Source organism: Pelodiscus sinensis, chromosome 12 (genome assembly GCF_049634645.1).
Source record: "Pelodiscus sinensis isolate JC-2024 chromosome 12, ASM4963464v1, whole genome shotgun sequence".
NCBI classification, from domain to species: domain Eukaryota; kingdom Metazoa; phylum Chordata; order Testudines; family Trionychidae; genus Pelodiscus; species Pelodiscus sinensis.
The window spans coordinates 28224591-28238451 of NC_134722.1; the positions used below are offsets into that span (position 1 = coordinate 28224591).

Consider the following 13861-nt stretch of genomic DNA (forward strand, 5'->3'; position numbering starts at 1 on the left):
TTATCAGACAGCTCGGCACACTGGCCCGAATGGGCTCCAGCGCCATCGGTGCCATCTCCTTCACAGCCGCTCCAAGCGCCACCGGCACCCACACTGACAGTCTCGGCACCGACTCCCTCAGCACCAGGAGCTACGGGCCCAACTTCATCATTGGCGCCGGCGGCCTCTGCACCGAGCGCTACGGCACCGCCTATAGCCTTGGCACTGTTGAATGCAGAGCCCACTGACACATCGGCATCGAAAACTACGGCACCGACTCTGCCTTAGGCACAGACAACTGCGGTACGAGCACCACCTCTCCCCAGGGCACCCTCTGGCTCAGCCTCTGCTAAATAGATACCTATGTGTGCGGAACGCAGTCCTCCACGCTCTCCATCATCTATGAGGTCAGTCTCATCTGCATCTCCTATCCAAGCCCACGGTAGATTCAGGGAGAGAACGCACAGACTATCTTCTCTGTCCCCAAGTCCTGGGCCAGAGGTTTTCTCGCCTGAGCCTCTTTCACCGCCCATATGCTCGCCTCGTGTATTCCGCGATCCTTCCCCCGCAAGATACCGAACTGACGCTGCTTCACCTCACCATCGACATCCTTATTATCGATATTACTCTCCATCTCCATCCTATTCCAGGAGGCACTCCAGGTCTCCGAGGTCTCTATCATATCATAGAAACTCGTACTACGGACATCGTTACTCACATCACCGTCATTACTCACCTTACCACGATGACAGATGGCGCTGACACTACACTTCCAGGGACGGATCTCTACGCTCACCTCCTCATTCTACAGCTAGATCGCTGTCACATTCTCCTCCACTGCCCCTGCCACCTAGGAGTTTATCCGTCTCCCCACGGTCAGACAGACCACCGACGCCTTCAGGGGTTCAGGCTACGACAGTGGAGACCGTTGATGTCAGCACTGGCCACCCCTCTGACACAGAGGACTCTCACCGCCAGTCCCCCACAGAGGTAGAATCATCATCCCCTGATGATGCGGTGTTTCACGGGGACTCTTCGCCTTCGGACGACATCAAGGATTTTCAGGAACTCTTCAAAAGGGTTGCCGAGAACCAGAACGTCCGGTTAGCAGAGGTGCAGCAGAAACAACACCATTTACTGAGGAATCTTCATCCTTCTCACTCCTCAAAAGTTGCCCTTCCATTGGACGCTGCCGTCCTCGAAATAGATGATGGCATTTGGCAAACACCCTCGATCCCACCCACCAACAAAAGGCAGACAAAGTTTTTTTGTTCCGGCCAACGGCATGTAGTTCTTACTTAACTACCTGCTTCCGAAGTCCTTGGTGCTTGATACTGCCCAACAGAGGTCCGAAGCACCCCACCATAAGATCACCCCAGGGGATAAGGACATCAAAAGGCTGGACCTATTTGGCAGAAAAGTTTACTCGTCCGCCACATTATCACTCTGTATGGTGAACTATTCGGCCTTGCTGGCAAATCACACCTTTGATAATGTCGCCAAACTTGTCCCCCTCCTCGACCACCTTCCAGACTCCAAATGCCAGATATTGAAAGCGGTGATACAGGAAAGTTTCACGTCCGCCCGTTTAGCTCTCCATATTGCACTGGACTCAGATGATACAGCAGCCCACACCATGGCCACATCCATCATGATGCGCAGGGCATCATGGCTCCACATAGCGGCAGCTCCAAAGGAAATCCAATCAAAAATCGAGGATTTGCCATTCGATCGGCAGAATTTGTTTGGGGACAAAACAGACCAGGTACTACACTCTGGCAAAGACACGCGCACTGCACTAAGGACTCCAGGTATGTACACTCCGCCCTTTAGACGGAGACGCTACACGCCATACCAGAGGCAGAGATAGCGCCTCTAAGCACAACCCCAGGGAAGGCAATATGAGACCCAAAGAGGTTGCCAACGCTCCCAGAGGCATCACCCACAAAACCAGAGACCAGCTCACCAACAGGCTTGACAGGAGTGTCGAGGGACTGTGAACCATCCAGTTGCTACCTACTCATCACGTCACCAAAGCGCTCTTCCTCCATCGTTTGAGGCCCTACCAACACCATTGGGCCATAATAACATCGGACCGATGGGTCATGCAGCTAATAACATCTGTCTGTCTGATTCCATTCCTATCACTCCCCCCCCACTACCACTTCCTTCCCTTTCCTCTTCAGGGACCCATCTCACAAGTCTCTTCTCGCTCATGAGGTAGATAATCTACTCAGTATGGGAGCAATAGAGAGGGTCCCAGAAGCCTTCCATGGCAGGGGCTTTTACTCCCACTATTTTCTGATGGAGGAAAAGTCAGGAGGGTGGAGGCCCATACTTGATCTTTGGCAACTGAATCGATACATACGCAAACAGCACTTCAAGATGGTAACATTACCAACAATCATACCATCCCTAGAACAGAATGATTAGTTTGCGTCCCTCGATCTGCAGGATGCCTATTTTCACATCGCCATCCATCCTGCACACAGGCGTTTCTTCTGCTTCCTGGTGGGCACAGCCCACTACCGATACAAGGTCCTTCCCTTTGGCCTATCCTCAGCCCCGAGGGTCTTCTCCAAAATGCTTATGGAAGTGGCAGCCTTTCTTCATCAATTAGGAATTATCATCTTTCCCTATCTAGACGATTGCCTCATCAGAGCACGCTTGTTCAAAGAAACCAAGTGGGCGGTTACCACAATGACGCTCGTGTTCGATACACTGGGGCTCATAATCAACACCCAGAAATCTTCACTGACTCCTCCACAGTCTATACAGTTCATAGGAGCTCATCTCGACTCCACAACAGCTCGAGCCTACTTACTTCAACAGATTTCAGTCCATTCAAGATCTAGCGCAAGTGATAAACACAAGCCCTACAGTACCTGTCCTCACGTGTCTACAACTTTAAGGACACGTGGCTTCCATGACGTATGTCGTAGCCAACGCGCGGCTCCACCTCTGCTGCCTCCAGCACTGGGTGTCCAGAATATACACACCAGGCAAACACAATGTGCACAGGACGGTAGTGGTTCCTGTCATGGTCAAATGATCTCTTATTTGGTGGACCATTTCTGGCAACGTGCGGGCTAGTATCCCCTTTCACAACCCAAGCTTCAGCTCACAACAGACGCTTCGTTACTGGGTTGGGAAGCACACATGCAAGGCAGCCAAGTTCAGGGACGGTGGTCTCCCGAGGAGTCCCTCCTCCACATAAATCTGTTGGAGTTACAGGCCGTCGCAAATGCCTGCAAGCACGTCCTTCCCCTCCTTCACAATCAAGTTGCAACAGTGTTCACGGACAACGCTACTGCCGTCTACTGCATAAACAAGCAGGGAGGAGCATGCTCTCACTCCCTGTGCACAGAGGCGATCCGTCTCTGGACCTTTTGCAACCAGCACGGTGTGACCATCACCACTGCCTGTTTACCAGGAAAGGACAATACCATGGCAGAGGCGTTGAGCAGAAGGTTCACTTGCCAGCACGAGTGAGATACATCCAAACATCATACATACCATCTTCACCAGGTGGTTGGACGCCTGTGCCACCCTTCCATCGATCTTTTTGTCACACAGTACAACACAAAACGTGCGTGGTATTGTTCACTAGCAGAAATCGGCCTACACTCAATAGGAGACACCGTCTTCTTCAGTTGGAAAGGGAGTCTACTTTATGTATTCCCTCCCATTCCATTAATAACGAGAGTATTGGAGAAGATGCTCCTAGACGAGGCAACGGTAATTCTAATAGTTCCATTCTGGCGTTGCCAGGTTTGGTTTCCTTAGCTGTATCAACTGTCTTCTCATCCCCTGTTCCATCTTCCGGACTGTCCAGATCTTCTGTCACAAGGTCACTGCCGAATACTGCACCCGCAACCACACCGCCTCGCCCTTCATTCCTGGCTGCTAGTTGGTTCAAACAAACAGAAATGAATTGTTCTCAAGATGTTAAGAATGTTCTCTTAAACAGCAGATAATCTTCCACACGAGTAACTTACCTGCACAAATGGCACAGATTCCAACAATGGTGCATGTCCATAAAGTGCCCTGCACCACTACCCCATTGCCTTCCATACTGGAATACATCCTACATCTTAAACAAGCTGGTCTCACCTTATCGCTCAAAGTCCACCTGACGGCTATTACAGCATTTCATCAACCAATTGACGGATTCACCCCGTTTTCTCACCCAACCACAAAGAGATTCTTGAAAGCCCTTATCAATCTCTTTCCCGAGCACAGGCGTCCTCCAGAACCCTGGAACTTAGAATTGGTCCTAGACACATTGATGCAACCTCCCTTTTAACCGTTAGCCACATGTGATTTCAATACCCTATCGATAAAAGTGATTTTTCTTGTGGCTATTACCTCTGCGAGGAGGGTAGGAGAATTGGCAGCCCTCTCAGCCAATCCAGCATACATTATTTTTACTCCTCAGGCGGTTATCCTTCGTCCCCAACCATCCTTTTTATCAAAGTTAATTCCGCCTTCCACGTAAACAAGCCCATTATATTGCCAGTCTTCTACCCAAAACCTCAGACCGCCAAGCAAGACTGCACTCTCTAGATGTTCATAGAGCCCTCGTGCTTTATATCAAGAGAACTAGGGAAACACGTAACTCTCAGCACTTGTTCATTTCCTTGGACGCTCACTCAAAGGGCTCCCCTCGTCATCTCCTGCATAGCCCGCTGCTACGAGCTAAGGAGTAAGCCAGTTCCTCAGACTATTACAGCCCACTCTATGAGAGAAGTAGCCTCTTCTGTGGCCTTCCTCAAAGGAGTTCCCCTGAAAGACATTTGCTGAGCGGCTACCTGGTCCTCAGACTTTACATTTGCTAAACACTATGCTTTTCAGAATATTCTTCTAACAGACGCAACCATAGCCTCCGCAGTGCTAGCCACGGCAGTAACCCACTAACTCTGAACCCGCCGCCTTCATCCAGGCTACTGCTGTGAAATCAACCACAGTGGAGCACCCACGGGGATACTACCCGAAGAAGAAGAATTTACTCACCTTGTGCAGTAACGATTGTTTCAAGGTGTGTGTTCCCATGGGTGCTCCACGACCCGCCCTCTTCCCCTCTTCGGAGTCTGTTCTTTCTGTCTTTCAGACGTCGACTCTTAGGAGGAACTGGCGGGAGCTGGACCACACAACAGAAAATGGCACGAAAAGCCGCAAGATGGCCACCGCACATGCGCGGTCCAGCAGACAACATCTTTGAGATCTCCGATCTGCAGCGCCGGGATGGGCCCGACACCCACAGTGGTGCACCCATGGGGACACACACCTCAAAGAACCATCGTTACTCTACAAGGTGAGTAGCTTCTTCTTTTTTTATTTTTAAATCTTTCTTGTATTATTTTCCAGAGTAGTAAAGTGAGAGCATCAGATCCATAATCTAAGAACATATTTTTTTCTTACATTCTTGTTTCAGATTTCATTGGATGGGTTAAGCTATCTTTGCTTATGAACGAAATGGTTTTTATAAGATATGAAGAGAAATTATTTTTTTTTCTAGAACACTGATGCAGCACTTCTACCCTGCATTAGTTATCCTGCATTTGCTGTGGATGATGATGCTTTGTACAGTCAAACACTTGATAAGATTGTTAGAAAACTGAAAGGAAAATATGGGTTCAAACGATTTTTGAGAGATGGTTACAGAACGTCACTGGAGGACAAAAATCGGCGTTACTATAAACCAGCAGAAATAAAGGTAATGGAATACACTAATGGAACACACAATATGCTTAGGATGTCCACTGTTCTTATATAGTTTTCTCATTTCAAGAATTTTAACTAGCTGTATAAGAGCATCTTTTAGGTTGACACTCATGAGACATAATCTGATCCTTGTGTATGTTTTTTTTCAACCAAATTCTTAAATGTTAATTTGGCAATGATAGGCTCCATAGGGTTTTCTAAAAGGAGGTTTGTTCTTACTGACAAAGCTACATTTGTCCTGCTTGTTGCACTCCATCTATAATGGATTCTTCTAGGCAACTACCATCTTTAAGTGAGTTAATAGCTTTATCATATGTCTTAATTTTTTCCAGTGATGTACCTACATGCTGAGAAATCAGGCTAATAGGACACAAAATCAGGCTTCCACGGGAGGCTAAAGAGTCCATATTACTAAGTCAGATATTTTTAAAATGTTTTCTCCCTGTAACCTTTCCATAGTGGGTACATGTGGCATATTGGGGGGGGGGGGGGGGGGTGTATGCATGTACATACAGTACATATATATGCACACTAACGGGTGAGGGTATTCTTTCATTTTATATAATATGAAAGCAACGTAGTTGGGCTATACTTTAAGGATGTTAAATATCGACTATTTGACTAATTGACTAGTCAATGCATTTTGCATTGACTATTCGATTAGTCGATAGGGTGAAAGTATCGCATGGAGCCCAGGATCAGCTAGGGAGTCCAGCTGATCCTGGGTTCCACGCAGCACTGTCACTTGGAAATGCTGCAAGGAGCCTGATACCCAGGTCCCTGCAGCGTTTCAAAGCAGCATCGCCGTGTGCAACCCAGGGTCAGTAGGGGTGTCCCCAGCTGATCACGGGCTCCGTGCAGAGCTGCCACACAAGTTTGACACGGGCTCCTCATGGAGTTTCAAAGCATTAGTGCCTCATGGAGACCAGGGTCAGTGGGAAAGCCCCCGCTGATCCAGGGCTCCACGCAGTGCTGCTGCTGCTTGGAAGTACCCTCTCTACTCTCTCCCTCCTTGCTGCCTCTTTCTGTCAGAGGCAGCAAGAGGGGGGGAAGTAACAACGGGAGGGGAAGCAACTAGTCAACTAGCGAGTTGACTGTCCGATAAGCTTATCGGACAGTCAACTAGTCCTTCACATACTACTCTACTTAGGGCTGTTATCGGCTGTTATAACGTATCTCTAGAAAAAATATAATCAAAATGCTTAAATAAATTTGTCTTTATAAGAATCTGAAAAGATCGTTATAAACTATGTCTCTCTGTCTTTAAAAAACAGAAGCAAAGTAATAATATTGTACAAATATCGATCACCATAATTTTGAATTACTTCTGGCCTTTGTGGTCTAATTCTGGTTTTACTTAAACTTTTAGGATTTATTTGATGTGGAGTCAGAACATTGTATTAGTTGTTCTAGATCATATTCTTTTCACAAGGTTGCAGTGAAAATATGAACTCCCGAGAATGAGAAAGTTTCAGTTGTTTAGCAGGAAACAAAAAACTGCAAAAACTTTGTGGTGTTAGTTTAAACAGCATTGTGCAATCCAGTAGACTGAAAATATGTTATGGTCTTTACACGTCGTGTTCTAAGAAAATGTTAAGTCAGCAGCTTAATCATTGATTGATTTATTTGGTGATAAATGTGCTTATATTTAAATTCAGTTATCAGCTGGTTTCACATAACAAATAGGCAAGTTATTTATCATTTAATTTAATTTCACAGCTGACTACAGTCTGAGACTATTAAAAACAGTTTCACTGTTTTTAAGTATTGCTGTATCAGTAAAGGTTGTCTGAATGAAAATTCAATTTTTCCTTTAAATACTTTCAGATGTGTCTTAATAAATAAAAAATATTTTGCTCAGAATATAATTTAGAGTATGTAATAGGGATGTTAAAGTGCGTTTAATTATATAATCATGTAACTGCTGAAACTGTCATGTAACTGGTTACATGTGGGGGTTGGGCATGTGGGAAGCCGGGGGGAGCCAGTGCACACAAGCTTTAAGATAGCACCCCATGAGCACTGGCTACCATCTACCCCTTCCACCTGTGCTGCTGCTGATACAGAGTGGTAGGCAGTTCCATGGAAGCTGGTACGCATGGGGAGCCAGTTTACAGGAAGTCCCCGACTTACGCGGATCCGACTTATGTCGGATCCGCACTTACGAACGGGGCTTTCTCGCCCCAGAGGTCGAGGTGGCGGATTGCTACCTGCGAGCTCCGGGGCGAGAGAGCCCCGTTCGTAAGCTGCTCCAGTGCCCCTGGTCTGCTGGAGACCGTCTCCAGCAGACCAGGGGCACCAGGCGGGTTCCCGCGCTTCTGAGGCTTTGCCAGAGCAAAGCCTCAGAGGTGCAGGACCCCCCCGCGGCTGCGGCTTCAGTCCCGGTGCCTGTGGTCTGCTGGGGACCGTCCCCAGCAGACCACAGGCACCGGGACTGAAGCTGCAGCCGCGGCAGGGTCCCGCGCCTCTGAGACTTTGCCAGAGCAAAGCCTCAGAGGTGCGGCACCCCGCTGCCGCTGTGGCTCTGCTCCCCGTGTCCCTGGTCTGCTGGGGGGGGGGGGGCGCGCAGCTAGTGTGCCCCCCCCCCAGCAGACCAGGCTTTTGTTTTGGACCCTGGGGCAGAGCAGATGAGGTGCTGCTGGGTTGGTCCAGTAGCACCGAGGAGCGGCGCTACTGGAGCAACCCAGCAGCACCCCAGCTGCTCTGCCCCAGGCGTCCCCAAGTCAGCTTCTGCTGAAACTGACCAGCGCTGACTACAGGAAGCCCGAGGCAGAGTTGCTCTGCCCCGGGCTTCCTGGAATCAGCTGCTGATCAGTTTCAGCAGCAGCTGACTTGGGGACACCTGGGGTTCTTAAGTTGATTCTGTATGTAAGTCAGAACTGGCGGTCAGTTTCAGCAGCGGCTGAATCTGGACGCCAGTTCCGACTTACATACAGATTGAACTTAAGAACAAACGTACAGTCCCTATCTTGTACGTAACCCGGAGACTGCCTGTAAAAGCCTTAGCTTGTTGGTTAACTGTGTAAATGGTTACACTTCCACATCCCTATTATGAAAGTTTATTAATTATTGTTAAAAGCTCAATAAGCCTCATTAAATAAGAACTATGATATGTGTTTTAAAATGAAGAGCTAATATACTAAAAATATTTTGTAATATATTTTTAAACGAAGGATAAAATTATTTGAATGCATTTCTTTTAAACTAAATGTTGAATGTCTTTTTTTATTATTTTTAGCTGTTTGATGGGATTGAGTGTGAATTTCCTCTGTTTTTTATTTTCATGATGATTGATGGTAAGTTTGTCTCAACACTAGTGCTTGATAGAGATATTAGAGACTGGTTCTTAGAATACAGAAATGAAATTGTTTTCCTAGCCTACAAGAGTAAACTGTCTTTCAGTAATATAAATGTCTCATTGATAAGTTTGCTTCATGAGTCAAATGCAATGTATTATTTCATATATTGAACTGTTTCTTTGCATAAAAATCAAAGCTACAAGTAACAGTCACTTAATAATGATGCATAGTTCAAAGACACAGTACAGAACTCTAAAAATTCAGATCTGCTTCAGTCTTTAATTAAACCTGTGGGAGCTGGTTAGCCTTTCCCTCTCTAGGAGTCACCTCACTTAATCCATGTCTGAAGATGCGTCCCATTAACCTTCTTCCTTACACCTATCATCGATCATTCTTGCTTTCCATAGGCTACTAGGGATTCCACCATCACTTGTGATTCACTGTGGTGCCTGGCTATATTTGTTAGAATTTGGTACCGTGCATTTTCTCTTTTAAATTGCACCTGAGGTACACCAAACCCCAGTGTTTCCCATCAGTATTAGGTTTCAAAAGTCTCTGCTATAAAATGCAGTTAGGATGGTTGGTGTCTTCACCATCTTGTCACTCTAAAAATAAGTTCTTAATCTGCATGGAGAAAAATTGTTCTTTCCAAATTTCTTGTTTTCTGTAATATTAAATGCATGTTGTGATGAAAACAAACATGGGTTAACAATGAAAAGAGAAAGACCATGGAAGGCCAGAGTAATCTTCATCCAACTGCAACTCACGAAAATGTATATAATACCTTTTCCACTTATAAAAGAAACAAATGGAGAAAATCAATGATCAGAAAAAGCATTAGGCTGAAAGATATGGCACAAACAAGATTTTCAAATTTTAAACTTATTAAAACTTATTACACCATTTCCTGATACAGTGGTAGAAGCCATTGTGGGATAAAATATTGGTCAGAATTACCATCACCAAGAAAGTTTTACCATGTGGGAGGAAAAAAAAACTTAATCTCCTACTCCCCACACCTAAAGTTAATACAAAATTTGAAATATGTACAAAGAAACTAATAAAATTGGAAAGGTAAAATGAAATTCCTGAAGAAAGAATGAATTACCCCATCACACTGGTTCTGTGGAAGCAGTTTCTCATCACAAGATCCTCCCCTCCCCCATCTACAGAGGAAATTATTTAATTAGGAGTTCTCTGAGCTATGTGGCTTGATAGGAATACCTGTTGTGAAATGCATTCATTGTTAACAGATTCTTGCAGTCAGTTACTGATAATTTATTTTTTAAATCATATCAATGAAATTCTTCGGTGTACTTCTAAAATAAGAATGATACAGTTCCCAATAAATACACATATTGTGCACATCAACAATAATTAATTTTGGCTTAAAAAGTTTTGCTATTTATATCATGAAGTAATTCAGGTTTTTCAATATTTTACTCCTATACATGTCAGATTTTCTGTTGTGTGTCAGATGACAACTTTCTAATGTTTGAAATTGGGAGGAGTGAGATTCTGAAAATTATAGAGTCTGGAATTAGAAAATGCAAAACTATTAACATTAACAGGAGCTCTCTCTCTGATTTCCCATGTGTCACACCTCATTATTTATCCTTTAATGGATGCTATTTGGTACAAATGGCAAATGAATTTTCACATGCATCTTTGAGAGGATTTTTTTCCTAACAGTCTGGCAATAAAAATATTTTGGAAATAAATGCTGTCAAAATACAGTAAAACTCCAATTGTCTGACATCCAGTGGTCCGGCACTCCTGATAGTCCGACACCAACTGGAACCCAACAATTGGAGCTGCCCAGAGGTGGCGGCAGAGAGGGGTGAGAGGCAGGCAGCTGTTTAAGGCGGGTGGGGGAGGCGAACACTCCGCTTTGTTGCAGGGAGGTGGTGGAAGCCCCGTGCAACCGGCTTGCAAGCGGGGAAACTCAGCCGCTGACTTGTAAGTAGTGGCGGTGGAGAGGGGGCGAGAGGCAGGCAGCATTCCCCGATGAACCCCACCCATTTTAAACAGTTGCCTGCTTCTCGCCCCCTTGCCGCTGCCGCCGCTTGCAAGCCGGCTGCATGGGGCTTCCACTGCCTCCCCGCAACAAGGCAGAGGGTTCTCCCCTCCCCGCGCCGTTCCCCACTGACCCCTCCCCCCCACACAGTGCTGGTCCCGGGAGACCTGTCACAGCACCCTGCCGGAGTACCTCCTAATACTCCGGCATATCTGATAATCTGGCACCTCCTGTTTCCCAAGGGTGCCTGATTATCGGAAGTCTACTGTATTCCATTTCTTTGTCCTGACAACATAGTGTTCCAAAGTATGTTGATGAGGTCATTGTTATATACTTTCAATGTGGGTGGGATTTTTTTGCAAATTCTTTTTCCTTGTACAAATCTTCACCTGCTGAAATTTGCAGTTTTGTTTTCTATTGCATTTATTTCTTCTTAGTCATTCTTAAATATTCTATAGTGAAACCTTTGTTATCTGGCACTCTGTTAACCAGAAAACTTTGTGAACCAGCATTGCCCCCAAACACAGTACTGTCACATCTTCAGGCACACAGGCCTGGCTTGGTTTACCATGATTGGCTTAACAGTTTTTATTTAAGAAGTACTAATTATCTTTAACTCAAAATAGAAATGTGAGACCAACTGACTCACACTACAAAACTACAAATATTAAAAACTTGAGTTTTACTATTATTGTCCATTGGTTTTTCCTAGGTTGATGGGACCCTCAGATAACCAGAATTTTTAGATAACTGGAACATCCTAATCCCCGAGCGTGCCAGAGAACACAGATTTTACTATATATACTTAGGAATATTCCAAAATATATGGAAATATATTTTCTAATATATTTTCTTTCCCTTAAGAATTGTAAAATGGGGTGAAAAGGAAAAAAAAGCTTTCTTAATAGTACACTTAAAGAATATGAAGATTAAGTTTAAACTTCTGTTCCAAGTCCTGATATAATTGGAATGGCCAGTTAATTGTGTATTGGAATGCTTAAAACACACCGTGATGAAATTTTTTGAGTTCAGGAAAGTGTGAATTAATAACTTTATAATGTTTATATGTTTAATGAAAATATATTTACATTTTATCAAAGCATCTTACAATTGGATAATTGGACAAATCATAGAGTGGAGAAAGGGATTGGGCTAGACAAGCCAGTTTCATTATTGGGAATTGTCATACCTGTTTTCTGCTATTTCTCAGTTATTTTTTGAAAACAACAGAAAGCCTTCACAATGAGAGTATAAGGAGAACCCGATGGCAGAACAGAGGAGCATATATAGTATGTTATGGCAATTTGATAATTGCCTGTTAATATTCATCAAGAGAATCATCTTTAGAGCTCCAGAGTAGCACTGGAGTATATTAAAAGAGTTTAGCACATCCCTAATTCCCTCTGCTTTTTCTATCTGGTAAACTGCCTCCGAGCCCCTTCAAGACACCATTTTACCCCTTCCATGTTAAGGTTAGTTGATTCTGTGCTGGGTTTGGTCACACAGAACTCCTAGAGACTGTCATGCGACAGGCTGATTATACCACAGAGCCCACCTACCTGTCCTCTGGGGCACTCCACTACCTTGTCTTGCTGAGCCAGAACTTCTGGCTCCCATAGCAAAGGCACAAAGTTGGGGGTTACAGCCCACAGCAGAGCAACACAAGACACAGAGAGCATTTCACTTACAGCGACTTGACACAATACCCAGGTGCACATCCCGAGTGAGACCAGAATTCCACGTAAGTCCATCTTATTCTGCATAAAAATTTTATACAGAGCAAGCTCATAAGTTGTTTGCTCCCTTTATCAATGAAAAAGAGAGAGATGCATAGCTATTGTCTTTTCTTTCCCAGGTAACAGTTATTCACACTGGGTTTAATAATAAAAAAAAATATTTTATTAAATATAAAAAGTAGGATTTGAGCATGGCTACAGAGCCTTTAGATAAACAAACTGAAGTAGCCCATTAGCAACTTTCTCAAAGTGAGCCAAAGGCCTACTTTGAGAAATACTGATTTAAGTGGCTGCAAGTGATAACAGAAGGAGCAGAGTAAGTTACTAAGCAAAATAAAATAAAACATGCCAGGCTAAGCATAATACTCAAAGAAATGTGTTACATGCAGTTTCTTATTCTAATAGTAGTTCCAGTCATCTTTTTTCACAAGCTAGGCAGCCTCCTAGCTTGGGCTCAGTTCTTTCTCCAGTTCCAACAGTCATCTTGGTGTTGTGCAGGGTGGTGTCTTGGCACCTGCCAACTCCCTATTGTCTGGTTCACTGCCTATAAATAGATGTTGCCCAAGGCAGGAATCCTTTGTGTTCAGCTTCAACCCTTTCACGTCGCCATGGAAAATTACCACATCCAAAATGAGTTCCAGCATCCGGTGACCTAGCCACATATTTGGCAGAACCAATCCAAGTCCAGGCTTAACTGAAGAACAAGGCTATTCACAGAACATTGTCTTGAGCAAGGTCTCTCAAAGATGTGCAGTAACTTGGCACCACAACTGCTTAATGAGCACTGCCCAACCCGAAGCTCTGGGCTCCACCCATAGAGCTGCCTGGCTGGGGGAGGGGCAATTCTCCCTCAGCTGCAGCAGCAGCAGCAACAGCAATTGCTTCCTGCTGAGGACAGAGCAGTGAATCTCTCCCAGCCAGTAGGAACATGTCCCCTCCCCCAGGCAGCCAGGTTTACCTGTGGAGATTTGAGCCCCTGACTGGGCAGGGTTCATTAAGCAGCTGTGGGAACATGCTACCATGTAGCTTATGGGGAACCTTGGTCTTAAGTACTTTTAAGTTCCTTGTGTACTATTAATGGCCATCATTAGAACATCTAGATATGT

General features: G+C 45.0%; 1 protein-coding gene across 8 annotated transcripts in view; it reads left to right on the forward strand.

Moving 5' to 3' along the window:
* PHKB (phosphorylase kinase regulatory subunit beta) overlaps positions 1-13861 on the forward strand; it is a 238626-nt gene that overhangs the window by 114519 nt on the left and 110246 nt on the right. For all 8 annotated transcript variants that reach the window (XM_006121182.4, XM_014572567.3, XM_006121179.4 and 5 more), the window contains 2 exons: positions 5498-5695; positions 8942-8999. In XM_006121182.4, the coding sequence (XP_006121244.1) occupies positions 5498-5695; positions 8942-8999 (256 nt within the window). The remainder of the gene's footprint in view (positions 1-5497; positions 5696-8941; positions 9000-13861) is intronic.